Below are 25,146 nucleotides of genomic sequence, written 5' to 3' on the forward strand. Positions count from 1 at the left end.
AGCGGAGCTCTCTGCCCCCGGAGCTATTTCAGCCAGAAACTTGCCTTTAAACCCCTCGTTTTGTGGCGAACTTTAGCCTGTCCAGCTGCGGATATCAGCGGGCACATGGCCAGGAAGAAAAAATCAGTGGACTTTAAAAAATATTCATATACCAAAGGTGGCGAAGTCCCGGACCCTACGGACTACAAAATGGCGGCGGGAGCGGAGTCGGAGGAATCGGAGGCCGAGGGGCCCGATCTGGAGCTCGTGGACTCAGATCGTCCGCTGCGTGCCAAAATGCGCTCCTGGTTTATGGAGCTGCGGAAAGACATCAAGGTATTTAAAAATGAAATCGCTGAAACGCTGCAGGAAATACGAGAGGACCAAGCGGCCCTAGGCCGCCGGCTGGATGAGGCGGACACGTGGCTGGACAAGCAGGAGGAAAGATGGCAGCAACAAACTATGGCAGTTGCAGGGTTAAAAACAGCTCAGACAGATTTGGAGGATAAGCTAGAAGACCTGGAGAACAGGACTCGACGTTGCAATCTCCGATTTAAGGGCGTAGCTGAAAAAGAGGAGTACCAGGACTGTGTAAGTCTCATTAAAAAACTCTGCCATCTGATCATGGGGGACCCGGTGACTGACGATGAGGGCATGACCACTGAGCCGGTGATTGAGCGAGCGCATAGGTCACTGGGACCCCAGGTTGGCAATAGACCACGCGACATAGTGGTCTGCTTTCATTCATTTGCGTCCAAGGAAAAACTTGCAGCGGCAGCCCGCCGACACAGAGTGTGGATTTGGGACGGCAACGAGATCTCCATATATGCGGACTTAGCCTCTAGCACTCTACGCAAGCGCTTATCTTTTCGTCCTGTCACCACAGCACTCACCACTGCTTCAGTTCGCTACAGATGGCTTTTTCCTTTTAGCTTATGGTTTCAGGTGGAAGGGAAATCCTATAAAATTCGCACGCTGGACTCCGCAGTTCCGGTCTTAAAAGAACTGGGACTCAAGGTGGACCTACCGGCGTTAAAAGAAGCGGGACTGGCCAACTCTAAACCAGCGACTCCTCGATGGCAACGGGTCAACAACGGAGGACGTCGGCTTCGTAGAAATGCCAGTGGTGCAAGGGTGGCTGCAGTTGGCACCTGAGCTGCCTGGACAGTATATATATATATTTGCTATGTGTAGCACAGAATGGTCTTGTAGCTGCAAATAAGCTATGTTCACACCCATGCTACCTATTAGGTTTGGCAAGAGCGTGGGTACAGTCAATTTCAGTTTTTCACGTTACAGCTAAGTAGTCAGTAGGGGATGCTTCGGGGGCAAGAGAGAGAGCAACGCCCTCTGGCATGGTTTATTCCTCCCAACTTTTTTTTCCTGGAGGGTGGAAATCCATCCGGGGTATTCTGGGGAGGGGGGGGTGGGGGCACTTGGGGGGGTGGGGGGGTTTTGCTTCACAGTATCCACACTATTATTGTGGAGGGAAGGTTTCCTGGACCAAGAATAGCTTAGGGTCTATAACCAGAGGGGAAACATAGAAACATAGAAACATAGAAATGACGGCAGAAGAAGACCAAATGGCCCATCCAGTCTGCCCAGCAAGCTTCACACATTTTTTCTCTCATACTTATCTGTTTCTCTTAGCTCTTGGTTCTATTTCCCTTCCACCCCCAGTTTTAATGTAGAGAGCAGTGATGGAGCTGCATCCAAGTGAAATATCTAGCTTGATTAGTTCGGGGTAGTAGCCGCCGCAATAAGCAAGCTACACTCATGCTTATTTGTTTTACCCAGCCTATGTTATACAGCCCTTATTGGTTGTTTTTCTTCTCCCCTGCCTTGAAGCAGGGAGCTATGCTGGATATGCGTGAAGAATCAGTTTTTCTTCTCCCCTGCCGTTGAAGCAGGGAGCTATGCTGGATATGTGTGAAGTATAAGTCTTCTCCCATGCTGTTGAAGCAGAGAGCCATGCTGGATGTGCATCGAAAGTGAAGTATCAGGCACATTTGGTTTGGGGTAGTAACCGCCGTAACAAGCCAGCTACTCCCCGTTTTGTGACTGCGAACCCTCATTTTCTCCCCTGCCGTTGAAGCAGAGAGATCTGCTGGATTTGTGAAGTATCGGTTTTTCTTCTCCCCTGCCGTTGAATCAGAGAACTATGCTGTATATGCATTGAAAGTGAATGTATATGCATTGAAAGGGAAATATCTGGTCCGCTAATGGGCGGAACTGGGTTCATTCTGCAAGCTCAGATCGCTCCCGCTTGCGGGGAGAGGTGAGGGATGTTGCATCTAATGGCATCTATCACCTTCCTTTCTCTTAATGTTAAGGGTTTAAATTCGGGCAGGAAAAGGAAACTTTTATTCCAGGAGGTGGAGCGTTTATCTGCTGGGATTGTTTATTTACAGGAAACACACCTTCTTCAGCGGTATGAGGGCCTATTACGATCTAATACATACCCAACTCAATTCTGGGTGGCAGCGACCCCTGATGCAAGGTATTCAGGTGTTGGCATTCTCTTTCATAAAGATATACAATTTGAAGTACAGAACATATGCTCCGACCCTCAAGGCAGGTTTTTACTCCTTAATGTGGTAATAGGTGGGGAACCTTATACTTTGTGTTCTGTATATGGTCCCACTTCTCAGAAGGAAGCATTTTATATCAAGTTGTATCAGATATTAGCGGCTAATGCAATGGGGAGCGTAATTATGGGAGGGGATTTTAACTTGACGCTCAACCCTCGTCTGGATAACTCTACTGGGTCCAGTTCTGACTCAGCCCCTGCTCGGAAAGCTCTAAGGAAGATCCTCACCCTTATAGCGGGGGTGGACGTGTGGCGCTCCCGTTGTCCCTCTTCCCGTTGCTATACCTTTTTTTCGCCCCCACATAATAGTTATTCCCGATTGGATATGTTTATAATTGACAAAACTAAACTTAACGCTGTACAAGCTGTTGATATTGAGCCGACAGTCTGGTCTGACCATGCCCCCATTTGGTTTACATTAGACGTGGGTCAGTCTGACGCCGGCCAAAGATTTTGGCGGTTGAATGATTCCCTGCTGGAAGATAACCTTTTCCAGAAGCAGATAGCTCGGGAAATTCAAGATTACATTTGTCTTAACGATACAGGAGAGGTGGGGGATGGGGCGGTATGGGAAGGATTGAAATGTGTTTTGCGGGGAACTTGCATAGCGCGTGCATCCTATGTCAAACGATGTCGGGAGAGGGAGCGCCAGACTTTATTAGCAGATCTATCCAAATTGGAAAGGGATCATATGCGGGGAGGGGGGATTTCTACAGCAATACGGGATCATATACAGGTACTAAGGGATAAGATCAGGGCTTTAGACTCTGCTCGGATAGCTTATCAATTGGAAAGGGCCCAACAGCAATTTTTTGAGGGAGGGAATAAAGCTGGCCGATACTTAGCGCAATGTCTTAAAAGGAAACAAGCTCAGGCTCACATTTCTAAAATTAAGGCTCAATCGGGGGGGATTTTGCATGGATAATACCTCAATTAGACAATGTTTTCATCATTATTACTCGACCCTTTATAAGGCGGATTCTGATATTGAGCCGGCCGCGGTTGCAGCTTACCTCTCCCAGCTACCTCTTCCCCAGCTGACCTCAGCTCAAAGGCAATTTCTCGATGGCGATATTACATCCATAGAACTAGAGGAAGCTATTAATTCTCTAAAGGTTGGCAAATCGCCGGGACTTGATGGCTTTACGCCACGGTTCTATAAACAAATTGCGGCAGCCTTGTCCCCTATTTTATTGAAGTTTTTTAACTCTCTTCGGACAGGATCCGCCCTGCCGGCCCAGACTAATATGGCTGGGATTACCTTACTGGTCAAGCCTGGCCGGGACCCCACTGATTGTGGTTTGTACAGACCCATTTCATTGCTAAATATTGATGTTAAGTTGTTAGCAAAAATATTGGCGAATCGCTTAAATTACTTCATTACTCACTTGGTTGGGGTCGACCAGTCTGGTTTCATCCCAGGTCGCACTACTGCTGATAATGTGCATAAAATTATTGATACAATATGGTATGCCCAAAAACATAGACTTCCTGCGTTGGCTTTGTCAATAGATGCGGACAAAGCGTTTGACCGGGTGCACTGGCCTTATCTATTCCAGACATTGGAATGCATGGGTTTTGGCGCCTCCTATTTACAGTGGATGGGTCAGCTTTACAATTCTCCCCGGGCCTGTTTAAAAATCAATGACGGCTATTCAGTTCCCTTTGAGGTGCGAAGGGGGACTAGACAGGGGTGTCCACTCTCCCCGCTCCTTTTTGCACTCTTTTTGGAGCCGTTTGCCATCAGCATACACAGAAATACGAATATTTCCGGAGTGCCCATGGGCGATCTCACAGCCAAAATCTCTATTTATGCTGATGATATACTATTTACCCTCACGGATCCAGCACATTCTCTAGACGGTGTCATTGAGGAGATGGAGGCTTTCGGGAGGGTCTCTGGCTTCACAGTTAATTGGGTTAAATCGGAGATCCTTAATATCAATTTACACTCCCGATCGGCTAGTCAACTGCAGGAGCTGTTTCCTTTTAAATGGGCCAAATCACAAATTAAATATTTAGGGATCCAGTTGAGTGTCACTCAAGATTTATTTAACATAAATTACACCCCTCTTTGGGGTAAATTGGCGAAGGATATGGAGGAGTGGAGCCGCTACCAGATCTCCTGGCTAGGAAGAATGGCCGTTTTCAAGATGAATATTCTCCCTAAAATATTGTACCTGTTTCAGACACTCCCGGTTCAGGTCCCTGTATCTGCGTTAAAACAGTGGCAACGGTGTTGTATGAGTTTTATCTGGGGGGGCCGCAGGCCTCGAGTGGCCAGGAGAGTGTTAACCCAACCTAAACGTAAGGGTGGCTTGGGAGTGCCAGACCTTGCCTGCTATTTTAGGGCGGCACAGTTCAAAAAATTGGTAGACCTCCATCTTACCAGACGACCGAAGCAATGGGCGCTTCTCACTCAGGAACTGCTTGGTGATATCCCACTCCACAGTTTTATCTGGCAACCTAAGCACACTTGGTTGGTAGATTTGGACGTGGTATTGCCTCCCTCCACACTCATGCTGTTTAGTGTATGGCACCGCTATGGCGCTTCGCTGGTGGGCAATAGGGCGTATCATTTTAGCACTTATATACATACCAACAAAACTTTTCGCCCAGGCTTTGAGAGCTCGGCGTACTCAGTGTGGAAGAGGCGAGGAATTCTGACCTGGGGGCACGTTTGGGGTAATTCCTCTTTGCGCCCTTTTACTGATCTTCAGCGGGCTTATGACTTGCCTGAGTCGGCCAAATTTTGCTACTTACAACTGGCTCACTTTGCTAGAACTAATTTGCTGGCCACACATTTTGCTCAGGGTGAGTCTGATTTTGAAAAGTTATGTGAGAGGGCTCACAGTGGTACTAAAATATTATCCAGGCTGTATCAAATGTTACTGATACAAGATGACACCATGTATACCTTTCAAAAGGCCTGGGAGCAGGACCTGCAGGTTAACTGGACCCCCCAAAAATGGAAATCGATTTTTCAGAATCTGGGCAGGGGACATATTGCTGCTTCTCTAATCGAAAATTCTTACAAACTATTATACAGATGGTATAGGTGTCCTTCTCATCTGCATAAATTTCTGCCCTCCTATCCAGATACCTGTTGGAGAGGATGTATAGAGGAGGGTACGTTCTTCCATATGTGGTGGACTTGCTCTCATGTCAGGATGTTTTGGGGGTGGGTGTTCTCTTGGTTAGGTGAATTCTTACCTGGACTGCCTGTTTGCACACCTGCACAAGTGTTGTTGGGACGGGGGTTGCCTGGAGGGTCTCAACCTAGTCACCAGTTAGTTCAATATGTCTTCACAGCCAGTCGCTGTGAGATAGCCCGTTTGTGGAAATCCCCCAACCTTCCGACGCTAAAGGATATCCAACACAAAGTACGGAGGATTTATTTATTATCCCAAATTACAGCGTATAAACATAAAAGAATATCGCGCTTTACATCAATCTGGCTGCCCTATCAAAACTGGCTTACCAAAGCTATGCAGTATTCAGCCACCTGAATACTGCATAGCTTCTGTATGGACCCATTGTTGCTGTGCGTCCCCAGGGAATCTTACAAGGGTTTAGTGGCATTCAGGTGTGGGAAGCCTTTGTTTTTACTTCTTTTCATTTCTGTATACTGGTGAAGCATGGTGGGGGGGGGGCGGTAAGGGTTAAATGAACCATGAAAGTTACGGTATAGGCTAAAAGCCTGGATCTCTTTATATTGTTGATTGATTTCTGATCTTGGTTGCGACTGTTCCTTCTGTTTTCTCACTTGACATTTGCATACCTGGTTTGATGTGTTTTTACCTGTTGGTTCAATAAAAATCTTAAATAAAAAAAAAGCGCAATTTAAAACACTAGGCACAATCCACAAACTAATCTATGAGGAAAATACTGACTGGCTAAACACTGCACTACAACTACATGTCCCCCAGAGAAATGTCAGATCAGCCAACAAAGCTCTACTAACCATCCCCTCTGTAAAGACAGCAAAACTGACGCAAATAAGAGAGAGAGCACTATCCTTAGCCGGTCCAAAGTTATGGAACACAATGCCACTCGAATTAAGATTAATGAGAGATTTAAAACTCTTCAAAAAAAAGTTTAAAAACATGGCTCTTCAAAAAAGCTTTTCAAAGTGAGAGAGGGGAGTATACTAAGTAATACTAATGAACAAGAAAAAGAACTCCTACACACAGTTAAAAGTCACCAGATAACATATAAGCTTTCTTATTTTTTCTCATACTTAAGTATTAATTTTTATATCTCATGTATGGATATTCTATTAATCATATAAATGGAATTTCCAATCCACGTTCCATATCGCGTATATTATTTAAATCATGTAACCGAAAATTTATTGGCACCTTCTAGATAATTTATAAACCAAACCAGACTTATTTATGTGCCTATCTGTAAACCGTTGTGATGTTGCACTACTAAAGGACGGTATAGAAAAGTTTTTAAATAAATTAAATAAATAAAAATACCAGGAAAAGGAGGACGGGTCCATTCCAGACCCCATATGCCCGAAGATGACATCCTGAGAGCAAGTGTCTGCTGACGACTCGGTCCGGGGATCAACCGTCATGCCGCTCTCAGTCCCACTTCCTACAGACCTAGGAGATGGACCATCATCGGCAAAATCAGAAGGAGGCAAATCTCCCCGAGCATCACAGGCTTAAAGACAGCTCTGGCTGAATGGCTCTGATGTGGCTGCAGCCCAAATGGATAAGCACTTAGGCTTCTTCACTGTGGGTGGTAAAAGCTTGCACCTAGATTATGCACAAAAAGTAAATGAGCCTAGGCCACAAGCCCAACTAGGCACCTAAACTGGGCACCCAGTACCAACACCAAAAAAACGTGCAAAATAACCTCACGGCCTACCACGCACCAAAAGGAGAGAAGCCTGGGAGCGGGGCCTAGCAAACGACTGCTCAACCCGCTATGCCTGCACTACCTCCTCGCCTCACCGAACTCCCCAGAGATGTCAGCAGGACAGCTGAAGGCCGAGGGAACAGACCCTTTCTCCTGCTTTCTTTCTTCCTCTCATTATTATTATTTTTTTTTTTTGGAACATTAAAAATCTTTTACCTGACTGAGAGCAGGAACGGGTCCTGGCTACCGGGGGAGAGAGAGGGCTAAAGCCTTCACTGCCGAGCCTCTCTTGGCCTGCAAACGCTAATTGAAATTTTAGGTCCAAGCCAGTGAAGTTTACTGAGGGCACTTTACTGAGGGAAGGACTTCACAGTATCATCTCAGGAGGCAAACAGTGCTAGATAGATGTCTCATCTTTCCACTTTATCCTTTCAAATTCCTTCTTCTTTTCTTTTCTTCTTTTACTCACAAGCAATCCCCCGAAGGGAAATGCACGTCCACCATCTGCTGGAGATGGAGAATACTGGCGAGCTGATGTCGGGGCGGGACTACATGGCTGTGATGTCAGCTTTTGGTCCGTCTCCATCTGCTGGCAGAGGTGCATAACCCACTCGTGGGTTGACCTGCCCGAATGCTGAGGAAATTACTTCTAGGCACAATAAATCACTGTCCCAAGAATCTAATTGGGTGCCTGAGATAAAGTGACTTGCACATGACCATAGCAAGTCAGGTTTCAGTCCATTACTCTAACCACTAGATTCTGGCTTTTCTAATGTCACATAATAGAAACTGAGAAAATGATGGCAGATCATGACCTGATAGCCCTCCTGGTCTGCTCAATTTGATTTTTCATGCATAACCATAGACACAAGTACATCTCTGGCTTTCTCGTCACTGCTTTGCTTATCTCATTGATTGCAAAAGCAAGATAAAAGAAAAAGGAGTTCAGGTTGGCAGGTCAGCAGACTGCTGTAGCTAGAAGTTTTCCCTATTTATTTTGTTGATTTTGAATTTGGCAGGGTGTATATATGCTATTTTGATCTATGTTTTCATTTTGTGTGTCCCTTTGTTACCCGCTGAGATTTGTGGATCAGCGGGCTATAAATCTGTATAAATGAACAAATAGAAGCTAGAGGGGAAGGGGAGGAGCTGAACGATGTAGCAGGCTGCAGGCTCCCAGATGATTTCCAAGGTGTGCAGAAAACCGTAAAAGACTGAGTCACACGGTGCATTGCGCATATAGGGCCGGATTTTATAAAGTTGCACGAACGCGTACTTTTGTTCGCGCGCTGCGCGTATCCATTAAAATCCGGGGTTGGCGCGCGCAAGGCTGCCCAAAATCGGCAGCCTGCGTGCGCCGGCTGCCCCGCTCCGTGTTCCGGTCCCGGGGGCTGGTCCGCAGGCCGCGGCCACGCCCCCGCAACGCCGCGTCACGCACGACACGCCCCCAAAACACCGCGTCACTCCTTTCATGCTAGCCCTGGGACTTACGTGCGTCCCGGGGCTTGCGCACGCCGCCGAGCCTATGCAAAATAGGCTCGGCACGCGCAGGGGGGGGTTTGGGGTAGGTTTTCGGGGGGTATGCGCGTATCTACCCGTCAGGAATCAGGACCTGAGGCCTCCATGTGCATAGGAGCCAGGACTATGCTTAGATGCCTATCAATACATTTCTCTTGGCAAACCTGACAATGGGTTTATGTAAACCACTTAGGACCTTGGATAATGCGGCATAGAAATTTAAATAAACAAATAAATAAAATACATATGCTTAGAAGCATAAGTTTACCCTTTTCTCAGTGGAAAAGGATAAACAGTGGAGTACCTCAGGGATCTGTATTGGGACCGGTGCTTTTCAATGTATATATAAATGATCTGGAAAGGAATACGACCAGTGAGGTTATCAAATCTGCGGATGATACAAAATTATTCAGAGTAGTTAAATCACAGGCAGACTGTGATACATTACAGGAGGACCTTGCAAGACTGGAAGATTGGGCATCCAAATGGCAGTTGAAATTTAGGGGCGGATTTTAAGAGCCCTGCTCACCTAAATCCGCCCAAATCCGGGCGGATTTAGGCGAGCAGGGCCCTGCGCGCCGGTGAGCCTATTTTACATAGGCTCACCGGCGCGCGCAGAGCCCCGGGACTCGCGTAAGTCCCGGGGTTTTCTGAGGGGGGGCGTGTCGGGGGCGTGTCCGAACCGCGCGGCGTTTTCGGGGCGTGTCGGGAGCATTCCAGGGGCGGGCCCGGGGGCGTGGCCACGCCCTCCGGACCCACCCCCAGGTTGCGTCCCAGCGCGCTAGCGGCCCGCTGGCGCACGGGGATTTACGCCTCCCTCTGGGAGGCGTAAATCCCCCAACAAAGGTAAGGGGGGGTTTAGATAGGGCCGGGTGGGTGGGTTAGGTAGGGGAAGGGAGGGGAAGGTGAGGGGAGGGCAAAAGAAAGTTCCCTCCGAGGCCGCTCCGATTTCGGAGCGGCCTCGGAGGGAACGGGGGTAGGCTGCGCGGCTCGGCGCGCGCCGGCTATACGGAATCGGTAGCCTTGCGCACGCCGATCCAGGATTTTAGCGGCTACGCGCGTATCTACTAAAATCCCGCATACTTTTGCTTGCGCCTGATGCGCCAGCAAAAGTATGCCAAATCGCGCGGTTTGAAAATCTACCCCTTAATGTGGACAAGTGCAAGGTGTTGCACATAGGGAAAAATAACCCTTGCTGTAGTTACACAATGTTAGGTTCCATATTAGGAGCTACCACCCAGGAAAAAGATCTAGGCATCATAGTGGATAATACTTTAAAATCGTCGGCTCAGTGTGCTGCAGCAGTCAAAAAAGCAAACAGAATGTTAGGAATTATTAGGAAGGGAATGGTTAATAGAACGGAAAATGTCATAATGCCTCTGTATCGCTCCATGGTGAGACCACACCTTGAATACTGTGTACAATTCTGGTCGCCGCATCTCAAAAAAGATATAATTGCGATGGAGAAGGTACAGAGAAGGGCAACCAAAATGATAAGGGGAATAGAACAGTTCCCCTATGAGGAAAGGCTGAAGAGGTTAGGACTGTTCAGTTTGTAGAAAAGACGGCTGAGGGGGGATATGATAGAGGTGTTTAAAATCATGAGAGGTCTAGAACGGGTAGATGTGACTCGGTTATTTACTCTTTCGGGTAATAGAAGGATTAGGGGGCACTCCATGAAGTTAGCAAGTAGCACATTTAAGACAAACCAGAGAAAATTCTTTTTCACTCAACGCACAATAAAGCTCTGGAATTTGTTGCCAGAGGATGTGGTTAGGGCAGTTAGTGTAGCTGGGTTCAAAAAAGGTTTGGATAAGTTCTTGGAGGAGAAGTCCATTAATGGCTATTAATCAATTATACTTAGGGAATAGCCACTGCTATTAACTGCATCAGTAGCATGGGTTCTTCTTAGTGTTTGGGATAATTGCCAGGTTCTTGTGGCCTGGATTGGCCACTGTTGGAAACAGGATACTGGGCTTGAAGGACCCTTGATGTGACCCAGCATGGCAATTTCTTATGTTCTTATGTTCGTGTGTTCTTATGTAAGGACCCTACTAAGATGCCCAGGGACCTCTTGTGTACAGGAACCATGTGGCGCTTGCTCAGATGCCTGGAGGACCCATGTGCAAAGGACTCATATTCAGCCAGCTGAGATGCCGGGGACCCCTTTAGTACAGGAACCAATATACCTTGATGCGGGGTTGGTCATAATAGAAGTAGTACAGGTAGTTGCGGAAGGCTTCTTCCTGGGTCTTGTCAGTGCTTTTGGGTTTCTTGGAACTCTTGAGGATCCCCTGCTGGATAAGCTGCAGCTCCTGATCTCTGGCAACCAGTAAAGCACACTCCTGGAAAGTCATAAGGTGAACAGTGACTTCTGCTGTCCAGGTATCATAGACAACATACATGGTTTTGAAAAAAAGGTCAATACCTGCTTAATTTAATCTTCTGTACTTCCCAACAAAAAATCACGAAGACCCCTTAACTACTACAAATGCCCGGCAAATAAGTTAACCAGCTGGCTCCATGTTTTCAGGACAAGCTGATCTCATCCTAGTTTTACCCTACCTCCTCCAGCCCCACACAGTGGGTGCAGAAGAACACAGCGAATCCAAGAGTGGACATTGTGAACAGGAAATCCACTGCTGCCATAATCAACCAAACAAGAACGAGACCTGTGGGCACCATCTCAGATGAACTTAAGGTTAGCCGGTCAGTATGACCGAGCAGTTGGGAAAGGGAATAATATTCTTGGGTCTTCTCACCACTGGAGACACACAGAAGAGATTTCTTAGCCTGTGTAGGGTCTTAGCACCTCTGGGGTTGCAGAAAGGAGATCCTTCAGTTCATGTTGGATTTTGACACTTCTGGGGTCACAGGGAGGGGAATCCATGGCCCGTTGTGTCTTTTGTCACCTCTAGGTTTGCATAAAGGAGGTGCACTGGCCTGCATTTGGTCTTATTACCTTTAATGTCACAGGGGGAGGATCCCCTGGCCCATGTTAGGCCTTGCTAGCTAGGGGATCCCCCGATCTGCATTGGGTATGGTCACCTCTGGGATGCAGGGAGGGGATCCCCAGGCTCAGGATAAGTTTTGTCACCTCTGGGATGCAGGGAGGGGATCCCCAGGTTCAGGTTACGTTTTGTCACCTCTGGGATGCAGGGAGGGGATCCCCAGGTTCAGGTTACGTTTTGTCACCTCTGGGATGCAGGGAGGGGATCCCCAGGTTCAGGTTAAGTTTTGTGACCTCTGGGATGCAGGGAGGGGATCCCCAGGTTCAGGTTACGTTTTGTCACCTCTGGGATGCAGGGAGGGGATCCCCAGGTTCAGGTTACGTTTTGTCACCTCTGGGATGCAGGGAGGGGATCCCCAGGTTCAGGATAAGTTTTGTCACCTCTGGGATGCAGGGAGGGGATCCCCAGGTTCAGGTTATGTTTTGTCACCTCTGGGATGCAGGGAGGGGATCCCCAGGTTCAGGATAAGTTTTGTCACCTCTGGGATGCAGGGAGGGGATCCCCAGGTTCAGGATAAGTTTTGTCACCCTCTGGGATGTAGGGAGGGGATCCCCAGGCTCAGGTTACGTTTTGTCACCTCTGGGATGCAGGGAGGGGATCCCCAGGCTCAGGATAAGTTTTGTCACCTCTGGGATGCAGGGAGGGGATCCCCAGGCTCAGGATAAGTTTTGTCACCTCTGGGATGCAGGGAGGGGATCCCCAGGTTCAGGATAAGTTTTGTCACCTCTGGGATGCAGGGAGGGGATCCCCAGGTTCAGGTTAAGTTTTGTGACCTCTGGGATGCAGGGAGGGGATCCCCAGGTTCAGGTTACGTTTTGTCACCTCTGGGATGCAGGGAGGGGATCCCCAGGTTCAGGTTACGTTTTGTCACCTCTGGGATGCAGGGAGGGGATCCCCAGGTTCAGGATAAGTTTTGTCACCTCTGGGATGCAGGGAGGGGATCCCCAGGTTCAGGTTACGTTTTGTCACCTCTGGGATGCAGGAGGGGATCCCCAGGTTCAGGTTACGTTTTGTCACCTCTGGGATGCAGGGAGGGGATCCCCAGGTTCAGGATAAGTTTTGTCACCTCTGGGATGCAGGGAGGGGATCCCCAGGTTCAGGATAAGTTTTGTCACCTCTGGGATGTAGGGAGGGGATCCCCAGGCTCAGGTTACGTTTTGTCACCTCTGGGATGCAGGGAGGGGATCCCCAGGCTCAGGATAAGTTTTGTCACCTCTGGGATGCAGGGAGGGGATCCCCAGGCTCAGGATAAGTTTTGTCACCTCTGGGATGCAGGGAGGGGATCCCCAGGTTCAGGATAAGTTTTGTCACCTCTGGGATGCAGGGAGGGGATCCCCAGGTTCAGGATAAGTTTTGTCACCTCTGGGATGCAGGGAGGGGATCCCCAGGTTCAGGATAAGTTTTGTCACCTCTGGGATGCAGGGAGGGGATCCCCAGGTTCAGGATAAGTTTTGTCACCTCTGGGATGCAGGGAGGGGATCCCCAGGTCTCAGGATAAGTTCTGTCACCTCTGGGATGCAGGGAGGGGATCCCCAGGTTCAGGTTACGTTTTGTCACCTCTGGAATGCAGGGAGGGGATCCCCAGGTTCAGGTTACGTTTTGTCACCTCTGGGATGCAGGGAGGGGATCCCCAGGTTCAGGTTATGTTTTGTCACCTCTGGGATGCAGGGAGGGGATCCCCAGGTTCAGGTTACGTTTTGTCACCTCTGGGATGCAGGGAGGGGATCCCCAGGTTCAGGATAAGTTTTGTCACCTCTGGGATGCAGGGAGGGGATCCCCAGGTTCAGGTTACGTTTTGTCACCTCTGGGATGCAGGGAGGGGATCCCCAGGTTCAGGATAAGTTTTGTCACCTCTGGGATGCAGGGGGGATCCCCAGGTTCAGGATTACGTTTTGTCACCTCTGGGATGCAGGGAGGGGATCCACAGGTTCAGGTTACGTTTTGTCACCTCTGGGATGCAGGGAGGGGATCCCCAGGTTCAGGTTATGTTTTGTCACCTCTGGGATGCAGGGAGGGGATAGCAAAATTGCTTACCTTGTAATAGGTGTTATCCCAGGACAGCAGGATGTAGTCCTCACATATGGGTGACATCAGTAATGGAGCCCTATGTACGGAAAACTTCTGTAAAAGTTTCTATGAAACTTTTGACTGGCACCAGTGTGCCTAGTGAGCATGCCCAGCATGTTATGATATTCCCTGCCACAGGGGTCTCCCTTTAGTCTTGGTTTGTAGCAATAGCGTTAGCCAAAAATAAAATAATAAAACGTATCGGACCCAACTCCGCGGGGTGGCGGGTGGGTTTCGTGAGGACTACATCCTGCTGTCCTGGGATAACACCTATTACAAGGTAAGCAATTTTGCTTTATCCCAGGACAAGCAGGATGCTAGTCCTCACATATGGGTGATTAGCAAGCTAGAGGCTGAGTCAATTTGTCATGTAGCAACAGTGAAGTATTGTTGATGGAATGAATCAGCCGAAGATCACAGCAGGTTGGACGTAGAAGGAGTTGGGATTATACTGGAAACAAGTTCTTTAAGACAGATTGTCCATAGGCTGAATCTTGTCTTCCTTCTTTGTCTAGACAGTAGTGAGCTGCAAAAGTGTGAAGAGAACTCCAGGTTGCTGCTTTACAAATGTCCAGAATAGGTTCAGAGCGAAGGTGTGCTACTGAGGTTGACATTGCTCTGACTGAATGTGCTTTTACTCGCCCTTGAAGAGTAAGGCCTGCTTTTCCATAACAAAATTGAATGCAATCTGCAAGCCAGTTTGACAGAGTATGCTTACCCACTGCTTTACCTGGTTTGTTTGGATCATAGGATACAAACAGCTGACTGGATTTTCTTTGGGCTGTAGTGCGGTTTAAATAGAAGGATAATGCACGCTTACAGTCCAAAGTGTGTAAGGCTCGTTCACCTTGATGGGAATGAGGCCTAGGAAAGAATGTTGGTAAAACTATGGATTGGTTCAAATGAAATTCCGTGACAACCTTAGGAAGGAACTTTGGATGTGTCCGGAGGACTACCCTGTCATGTAGGAACTTTGTAAAAGGTTCGTATGTGACTAGTGCTTGTAATTCACTGACCCTTCTAGCTGATGTAATGGCTATAAGAAAGACCGTTTTCCAAGTTAGGTACTTAAGGTCACAGGTATTTATGGGTTCAAATGGGGAACGCATGAGCCTAGTTAATACTACGTTTAGGTCCCATTGAATGCTTGGGGAATGAATTGGAGGTTTAATGTGAGTTAGGCCTCTCATGAATTTACTGACGAGAGGCTGTGTGGAGAGAGGCGCATCACCTAGCTTGTTATGATAAGCTGAGATTGCACTTAAGTGTACCCTTACAGATGACGTCTTAAGACCAGAGTCTGAGAGATGGTAAAGGTAATTAGTAGCGTGGTAGTGGGGCAAGTGAAAGGATCTAAATCTTTCTGAGTGCACCATAAAGTAAACCTTTTCCATTTGTAGGAATAATTCTTTCTAGTGGAAGGTTTACGTGCAGCTATTAGTACCTGAGATATATCAGTTGAAAGGTTGAATGGTTGCAAGATCAAGCTTTCAACATCCATGCTGTCAGGGACAGGGATTGAAGGTTGGGATGGCGCAACTGTCCCTGTTCCTGAGTTATGAGAGTGGGAGCTACTCCCAGGCGAATTGGATCCCTGACTGAGAGATCTAGCAGTGTGGGGAACCATACTTGTCGAGGCCAATATGGGGCTATGAGTATCATGGACCCCTTGTCCTGTTGTAGCTTTACTAATGTTTTGGTTATGAGCGGTATTGGTGGATACGCGTATAACAGGCCTGAGTTCCAATGGCGAGCAAACGCGTCCTTTGGTAAGTTGTTCTGCCGGAAGAGGAAAGAGCAGTAATTGTTCACTTTGTAGTTCAGAGGTGACGCAAAGAGATCTATTGTTGGTTGACCCCAGCGTTGAAATATCTTGGTTGCTATCGCTGGGTCGAGGGACCACTCGTGTGGTTGAAAGTGGCGGCTGAGGCGATCCGCTACTGTGTTGTGGATGCCTGCTAGGTAGGTGGCCCGTAGTAGAATTGAGTGTGCTAGGGCCCAGTCCCATATTTGAGCTGCTTCCTGGCAAAGGAGGTACGAGCCCGTACCACCCTGCTTGTTGATGTACCACATGGCTACTGTGTTGTCCGTTTGGATCAGAACAGTCTTGTGTGAAAGGCAGTCCTTGAACGCATGTAGAGCATAGCGTATAGCTCGAAGCTCCAGGAAGTTTATTTGAAAAGAGGCTTCTTGTTTTGTCCACGTGCCTTGCGTCTTTAAGTGAGCAATGTGCGCACCCCACCCTAAGGTGGATGCATCTGTTGTTAAAGTCACTTGTGGAACTGGTTGCTGAAAAGGCAGGCCTTTGAGCAAGTTGATTACGGATGTCCACCAGAGAAGAGATGATCTTAGATCTGGTGTGATACGAATGGGAGTGGACAATGGTTGAATGGCTTGAATCCATTGAGATTTGAGTGTCCATTGCGGTAGGCGCATGGTCAGTCTGGCCATGGGAGTTACATGAACTGTTGAGGCCATGTGTCCGAGTAGGGTGAGGCACTGATGAGCTGTAACTCGAGATTGATTGCGAACTGATTGTGCTAAGAGGACGAGTGCCTGAGCACGGTCTCTTGGAAGAAAAGCTTTTGCTGTGATAGTATTGAGATCTGCACCTATGAACTGTAACTGGTGAGATGGTGTGAGATGGGATTTCTCGTAGTTGATGAGAAACCCCAAGGAGTGAAGTAACTGCATTGTGAGATGGAGAGAAGTGAGAGCACCGTTTTGTGTTTGACTTCTGATTAGCCAATCGTCCAAGTAGGGAAACACATGTACTCTTTGCTTGTGAAGATGTGCCACCGCTACTGCAAGACACTTTGTGAACACTCGAGGTGCTGAGGCTAGGCCGAAAGGCAGTACTCGATATTGGAAGTGCTGACCTTCCACCAGAAATCGCAGGTACTGTCGATGAGGAGGAAAAATGGGAATGTGAGCATAAGCGTCTTGAAGATCCAGAGAGCAGAGCCAATCTCCTTTTTGAAGAAGAGGTAGCATGGTGCCTAATGACACCATCCTGAATTTTTCTTTCTTTAGAAATTTGTTGAGATTTCTGAGATCTAGGATTGGGCGTAGGCCCCCGGTTTTCTTTGGAATGAGGAAATATCGGGAGTAGAATCCTCTGCCCCACTGAGGCCTGGGAACTTTTTCTATGGCCTTGGCAGTCAGTAGGGTGGATAATTCTACTTGTAGAATTGTGTAATGATAAGACACTGTCCAAGATGGGATAGGAGGATTGTCGTTTGGTACAGTGAGGAAATCCAAGTGGTACCCTTGAGATACAATTGAGAGTACCCATTGATCTGTCGTGATGGAGTTCCAATTTTGATGGAAATGAGAAATTCGGCCTCCGACAGGTAATTGTGGGCAAGGATTTTTGGAATGACTCATGCTCTCTGGTTGGATTTCAAAATCCAGACGTGGACGCTGCAGGTGGAGGCTGTTGAGGTCTGGCAGGTCTCTGGCGAGGTTGTGACCTTTGAGTAGGCCTTTGCTGTCTGGGTCTGGCTGCTGGGGGATAATACCGCCGAGGGCGGTAATATGGGTTTCCTTGGTTCTCTTCTTGGAAGCCTCCTAGAAGGTTGGTGTACTTCTTGCGGCAGCTGAGATAGTTGTTTAAGGGTCTCAGTGTGATCCTTAATTGTCGCCACCGCCTCTTTAACTTTATCCCCAAAGAGGTTTTCTCCAAGGCAAGGCAAGTCTGCCAAGCGCTCTTGTACCTCTGGTCTCAGCTCCGATGATTTCAACCAGGCCCATCTTCTGGCTGTGATTCCTGACGCTGACAGTCGGGAGGCTGTTTCAAAGGAATCATATGTTGCTCGAACCTCGTGTTTACCCGCCTCCAGGCCTTTGTGCACGAGTTTTAGTAATCCGTCCTGAAACTGGTCAGGTAACTGGTGTGACAGTGTTTCTACCTGTTTCCACAGGTCTCGCTGGTACTGATTCATAAAGAGCTGGTAAGAATTTATTCTAGATACCAGCATGGCAGCTTGGAATATTTTTCTTCCTAGATTGTCTAGGAACCGGTTATCCTTACCAGGAGGTGTAGAGGCATGCTGTTTTAACCTCTTGGCCTTCTTTTGGGCCGACTCGACCACCACTGACTGATGCGGTAATTGTGTTTTTTGAAACCCTGGGATGGGCTGTACCAGATAAGTGGCATCAGCACGCTTATTGACCGCTGCCACAGACCCAGGGTGCTCCCACATTCTGTACATCAATTCTTGTAGGACCTCATGGACTGGAATGGCAAGAATTTCCTTAGGAGGATCTACGAATTGGAGAACTTCCAAAGTTTTTTGTCTGCTGTCTATCTCTGAAAGGAGGGAGAAGGGAATTGTTTCAGACATTTCCTTTATAAAATTCGAGAAGGAAAGATCCTCCGGTGGTGATTTTCTTCTATCCTCTGGTGGTGAGGGCTCAGAGAGGATATCTTCCCCTGATGAATATTCTGAGTCACTAGAGTCCAGAGGATGTTCTATAGGCCTAGAAGGCTTAAAAGGAGTGTCAGAGAGTGGTGTTTGTGGCCTGATGGGTGGTATGACACCTGAGGGGCCTGGTAACGGTTCCTGATGGAGATCAGAACCTGGATGTTGAGGTGCAGAGGAAAAAGCGTATATAAGTGAGTCCAATTTTTCCATCAGAGGTTGAAAAATGGACGTATCATGAGATGGTACCGGCTGTGCCATCGAGGTCGATGGCCGCATTGGCATCGATGGAATCTGGGGCATCGACATCAAAGGTACCGCTGGTTGCGCCCTGGATGGTACCAGTCCTGGAACCGACGGCATCGTTGATTGTGATTTCCTCGGCATCGGCATCGCGTGTACTGGCGATGGAATCGGCGATGGTATGAAGGCCGGTGTCGATGGCAGGAGAGGAGTAGTCGGTCGTGGCATCGCTTCCACAAAGGCATCCTGAACCGCTTGGCGTATATAAACGTCAAGTTCCGCCCGCATGGATGGTGTGAACAGAGCACCCATGGGGGGAGGCGGTGGTGGCGACATCAGTACAACCTCAGAGCCCTGAGGAGGTACGGTTTCCTTCCGCCGGAATCGGCGAGGATCGCCTTGTCGATGGCTCGGAAGCCTTACCTTTGAGCCGGGGTTTCTTGGACGGTGCCCCCGTCATCTGTCGATGGCTCACCGGCTATCGGGGTAGGTTGATGCCGTATGCGGCCTACGATGCCGATGGTGATGTTTGTCTTTTTCGCGGGCTTTCTCACTGCCCGATGTTGAGGCCTTGGACGATGGTGAGGGGGAGGAAAATGGAGCGTCTCCCGACTCACCTGAGTGACGTTTTTTCAATACTACTTTTCTAATCGATCTAGCCGGAGACGATTGTTTGGAAGTAGATGGAGCAGTAACTAGTTGAATCTTGAATAGCTGCTCCATTTTGTCCAGCCGTAGACGTCGACCTTTCGAGGTCATCGTAGCGCATAAGGGACAATTTTTTACCTCATGACCCTCACCAAGGCAAAGTACACAGTCCTGGTGTGGGTCTGTGATAGACATATTTCTCGCGCATTTTGGGCATTTTTTAAAACCTGTAGCCATTTTGTGGCCGGACAGCCGTCGACGGCCTAAGACTCAGGTAAAAATGTTTTTAACCAAAAAACGGAACGGAACCGCGAGAACGGTAAAAACTCACCGCGATGACTAAACTAAGGGAGACCCTTTGCGGTTGAAGTTTTTTTGAAAGTTTTCCGTGAGGAAAATTGTGGAGAATCCCACAGGACTCCCAATAACCGCGAGGCTAACTGCTTCGCGGAAAAAAGAAGACTAAAGGGAGACCCCTGTGGCAGGGAATATCATAGCATGCTGGGCATGCTCAGTAGGCACACTGGTGCCAGTCAAAAGTTTCATAGAAACTTTTACAGAAGTTTTCCGTACATAGGGCTCCATTACTGATGTCACCCATATGTGAGGACTAGCATCCTGCTTGTCCTGGGATAACCCCAGGTTCAGGTTATGTTTTGTCACCTCTGGGATGCAGGGAGGGGATCCCCAGGTTCAGGATAAGTTTTGTCACCTCTGGGATGCAGGGAGGGGATCCCCAGGTTCAGGATAAGTTTTGTCACCTCTGGGATGCAGGGAGGGGATCCCCAGGTTCAGGTTACGTTTTGTCACCTCTGGGATGCAGGGAGGGGATCCCCAGGTTCAGGATAAGTTTTGTCACCTCTGGGATGTAGGGAGGGGATCCCCAGGTTCAGGTTACGTTTTGTCACCTCTGGGATGCAGGGAGGGGATCCCCAGGTTCAGGTATATTTTGTCACCTCTGGGATGCAGGGAGGGGATCCCCAGGTTCAGGTTATGTTTTGTCACCTCTGGGATGCAGGGAGGGGATCCCCAGGTTCAGGTTACGTTTTGTCACCTCTGGGATGCAGGGAGGGGATCCCCAGGTTCAGGTTACGTTTTGTCACCTCTGGGATGCAGGGAGGGGATCCCCAGGTTCAGGTTACGTTTTGTCACCTCTGGGATGCAGGGAGGGGATCCCCAGGTTCAGGATAAGTTTTGTCACCTCTGGGATGCAGGGAGGGGATCCCCAGGTTCAGGTTACGTTTTGTCACCTCTGGGATGCAGGGAGGGGATCCCCAGGTTCAGGATAAGTTTTGTCACCTCTGGGATGCAGGGAGGGGATCCCCAGGTTCAGGTATAGTTTTGTCACCTCTGGGATGCAGGGAGGGGATCCCCAGGTTCAGGATAAGTTTTGTCACCTCTGGGATGCAGGGAGGGGATCCCCAGGTTCAGGTTACGTTTTGTCACCTCTGGGATGCAGGGAGGGGATCCCCAGGTTCAGGATAAGTTTTGTCACCTCTGGGATGCAGGGAGGGGATCCCCAGGTTCAGGTTATGTTTTGTCACCTCTGGGATGCAGGGAGGGGATCCCCAGGTTCAGGTTAAGTTTTGTCACCTCTGGGATGCAGGGAGGGGATCCCCAGGTTCAGGTTACGTTTTGTCACCTCTGGGATGCAGGGAGGGGATCCCCAGGTTCAGGTTACGTTTTGTCACCTCTGGGATGCAGGGAGGGGATCCCCAGGTTCAGGATAAGTTTTGTCACCTCTGGGATGCAGGGAGGGGATCCCCAGGTTCAGGTTACGTTTTGTCACCTCTGGGATGCAGGGAGGGGATCCCCAGGTTCAGGTTACGTTTTGTCACCTCTGGGATGCAGGGAGGGGATCCCCAGGTTCAGGATAAGTTTTGTCACCTCTGGGATGCAGGGAGGGGATCCCCAGGTTCAGGATAAGTTTTGTCACCTCTGGGATGCAGGGAGGGGATCCCCAGGTTCAGGATAAGTTTTGTCACCTCTGGGATGCAGGGAGGGGATCCCCAGGTTCAGGTTAAGTTTTGTCACCTCTGGGATGCAGGGAGGGGATCCCCAGGTTCAGGATAAGTTTTGTCACCTCTGGGATGCAGGGAGGGGATCCCCAGGTTCAGGTTACGTTTTGTCACCTCTGGGATGCAGGGAGGGGATCCCCAGGTTCAGGTTACGTTTTGTCACCTCTGGGATGCAGGGAGGGGATCCCCAGGTTCAGGTTACGTTTTGTCACCTCTGGGATGCAGGGAGGGGATCCCCAGGTTCAGGTTACGTTTTGTCACCTCTGGGATGCAGGGAGGGGATCCCCAGGTTCAGGTTATGTTTTGTCACCTCTGGGATGCAGGGAGGGGATCCCCAGGTTCAGGATAAGTTTTGTCACCTCTGGGATGTAGGGAGGGGATCCCCAGGTTCAGGTTACGTTTTGTCACCTCTGGGATGCAGGGAGGGGATCCCCAGGTTCAGGATAAGTTTTGTCACCTCTGGGATGCAGGGAGGGGATCCCCAGGTTCAGGATAAGTTTTGTCACCTCTGGGATGCAGGGAGGGGATCCCCAGGTTCAGGTATAGTTTTGTCACCTCTGGGATGCAGGGAGGGGATCCCCAGGTTCAGGTATAGTTTTGTCACCTCTGGGATGCAGGGAGGGGATCCCCAGGTTCAGGTAAGTTTTGTCACCTCTGGGATGCAGGGAGGGGATCCCCAGGTTCAGGTTACGTTTTGTCACCTCTGGGATGCAGGGAGGGGATCCCCAGGTTCAGGTAAAGTTTTGTCACCTCTGGGATGCAGGGAGGGGATCCCCAGGTTCAGGTATAAGTTTTGTCACCTCTGGGATGCAGGGAGGGGATCCCCAGGTTCAGGATAAGTTTTGTCACCTCTGGGATGCAGGGAGGGGATCCCCAGGTTCAGGATAAGTTTTGTCACCTCTGGGATGCAGGGAGGGGATCCCCAGGTTCAGGTTACGTTTTGTCACCTCTGGGATGCAGGGAGGGGATCCCCAGGTTCAGGATAAGTTTTGTCACCTCTGGGATGCAGGGAGGGGATCCCCAGGTTCAGGATAAGTTTTGTCACCTCTGGGATGCAGGGAGGGGATCCCCAGGTTCAGGATTAAGTTTTGTCACCTCTGGGATGCAGGGAGGGGATCCCCAGGTTCAGGTATAAGTTTTGTCACCTCTGGGATGCAGGGAGGGGATCCCCAGGCTCAGGTTAAGTTTTGTCACCTCTGGGATGCAGGGAGGGGATCCCCAGGTTCAGGTTAAGTTTTGTCACCTCTGGGATGCAGGGAGGGGATCCCCAGGTTCAGGTATACGTTTTGTCACCTCTGGGATGCAGGGAGGGGATCCCCAGGTTCAGGATTCGTTTTGTCACCTCTGGGATGCAGGGAGGGGATCCCCAGGTTCAGGATAAGTTTTGTCACCTCTGGGATGCAGGGAGGGGATCCCCAGGTTCAGGTATAAGTTTTGTCACCTCTGGGATGCAGGGAGGGGATCCCCAGGTTCAGGATAAGTTTTGTCACCTCTGGGATGCAGGGAGGGGATCCCCAGGTTCAGGTTAAGTTTTGTCACCTCTGGGATGCAGGGAGGGGATCCCCAGGTTCAGGATAAGTTTTGTCACCTCTGGGATGCAGGGAGGGGATCCCCAGGTTCAGGATAAGTTTTGTCACCTCTGGGATGTAGGGAGGGGATCCCCAGGTTCAGGTTAAGTTTTGTCACCTCTGGGATGCAGGGAGGGGATCCCCAGGTTCAGGATAAGTTTTGTCACCTCTGGGATGCAGGGAGGGGATCCCCAGGTTCAGGATAAGTTTTGTCACCTCTGGGATGCAGGGAGGGGATCCCCAGGTTCAGGTTAAGTTTTGTCACCTCTGGGATGCAGGGAGGGGATCCCCAGGTTCAGGATAAGTTTTGTCACCTCTGGGATGTAGGGAGGGGATCCCCAGGTTCAGGTTACGTTTTGTCACCTCTGGGATGCAGGGAGGGGATCCCCAGGTTCAGGTTAAGTTTTGTCACCTCTGGGATGCAGGGAGGGGATCCCCAGGTTCAGGATAAGTTTTGTCACCTCTGGGATGCAGGGAGGGGATCCCCAGGTTCAGGATAAGTTTTGTCACCTCTGGGATGCAGGGAGGGGATCCCCAGGTTCAGGATAAGTTTTGTCACCTCTGGGATGCAGGGAGGGGATCCCCAGGTTCAGGATAAGTTTTGTCACCTCTGGGATGCAGGGAGGGGATCCCCAGGTTCAGGTATAAGTTTTGTCACCTCTGGGATGCAGGGAGGGGATCCCCAGGTTCAGGATAAGTTTTGTCACCTCTGGGATGCAGGGAGGGGATCCCCAGGTTCAGGATACGTTTTGTCACCTCTGGGATGCAGGGAGGGGATCCCCAGGTTCAGGATAAGTTTTGTCACCTCTGGGATGCAGGGAGGGGATCCCCAGGTTCAGGTTACGTTTTGTCACCTCTGGGATGCAGGGAGGGGATCCCCAGGTTCAGGTATAAGTTTTGTCACCTCTGGGATGCAGGGAGGGGATCCCCAGGTTCAGGATAAGTTTTGTCACCTCTGGGATGCAGGGAGGGGATCCCCAGGTTCAGGATAAGTTTTGTCACCTCTGGGATGCAGGGAGGGGATCCCCAGGTTCAGGATAAGTTTTGTCACCTCTGGGATGCAGGGAGGGGATCCCCAGGTTCAGGATAAGTTTTGTCACCTCTGGGATGCAGGGAGGGGATCCCCAGGTTCAGGATAAGTTTTGTCACCTCTGGGATGCAGGGAGGGGATCCCCAGGTTCAGGATAAGTTTTGTCACCTCTGGGATGCAGGGAGGGGATCCCCAGGTTCAGGATAAGTTTTGTCACCTCTGGGATGCAGGGAGGGGATCCCCAGGTTCAGGATTAAGTTTTGTCACCTCTGGGATGCAGGGAGGGGATCCCCAGGTTCAGGATAAGTTTTGTCACCTCTGGGATGCAGGGAGGGGATCCCCAGGTTCAGGATAAGTTTTGTCACCTCTGGGATGCAGGGAGGGGATCCCCAGGTTCAGGATAAGTTTTGTCACCTCTGGGATGCAGGGAGGGGATCCCCAGGTTCAGGATAAGTTTTGTCACCTCTGGGATGCAGGGAGGGGATCCCCAGGTTCAGGATAAGTTTTGTCACCTCTGGGATGCAGGGAGGGGATCCCCAGGTTCAGGATAAGTTTTGTCACCTCTGGGATGCAGGGAGGGGATCCCCAGGTTCAGGATAAGTTTTGTCACCTCTGGGATGCAGGGAGGGGATCCCCAGGTTCAGGATAAGTTTTGTCACCTCTGGGATGCAGGGAGGGGATCCCCAGGTTCAGGTATAAGTTTTGTCACCTCTGGGATGCAGGGAGGGGATCCCCAGGTTCAGGATAAGTTTTGTCACCTCTGGGATGCAGGGAGGGGATCCCCAGGTTCAGGATAAGTTTTGTCACCTCTGGGATGCAGGGAGGGGATCCCCAGGCTCAGGATTACGTTTTGTCACCTCTGGGATGCAGGGAGGGGATCCCCAGGTTCAGGTTACGTTTTGTCACCTCTGGGATGCAGGGAGGGGATCCCCAGGTTCAGGATAAGTTTTGTCACCTCTGGGATGCAGGGAGGGGATCCCCAGGTTCAGGATAAGTTTTGTCACCTCTGGGATGCAGGGAGGGGATCCCCAGGTTCAGGATAAGTTTTGTCACCTCTGGGATGCAGGGAGGGGATCCCCAGGTTCAGGATAAGTTTTGTCACCTCTGGGATGCAGGGAGGGGATCCCCAGGTTCAGGTTAAGTTTTGTCACCTCTGGGATGCAGGGAGGGGATCCCCA

The 25,146-nt window shown here is 49.7% G+C and overlaps 1 protein-coding gene across 1 annotated transcript in view; it reads right to left on the reverse strand.

The window, feature by feature from the left end:
- The window catches only part of WDR97 (WD repeat domain 97), a 378,285-nt gene that overhangs the window by 207,963 nt on the left and 145,176 nt on the right, over positions 1-25,146 (reverse strand). The window contains exon 12 of the mRNA XM_029587226.1: positions 11,149-11,304. Within this exon, the coding sequence (XP_029443086.1) occupies positions 11,149-11,304 (156 nt within the window). The remainder of the gene's footprint in view (positions 1-11,148; positions 11,305-25,146) is intronic.

This window comes from Rhinatrema bivittatum, chromosome 2 (genome assembly GCF_901001135.1).
Source record: "Rhinatrema bivittatum chromosome 2, aRhiBiv1.1, whole genome shotgun sequence".
NCBI lineage: Eukaryota > Metazoa > Chordata > Amphibia > Gymnophiona > Rhinatrematidae > Rhinatrema > Rhinatrema bivittatum.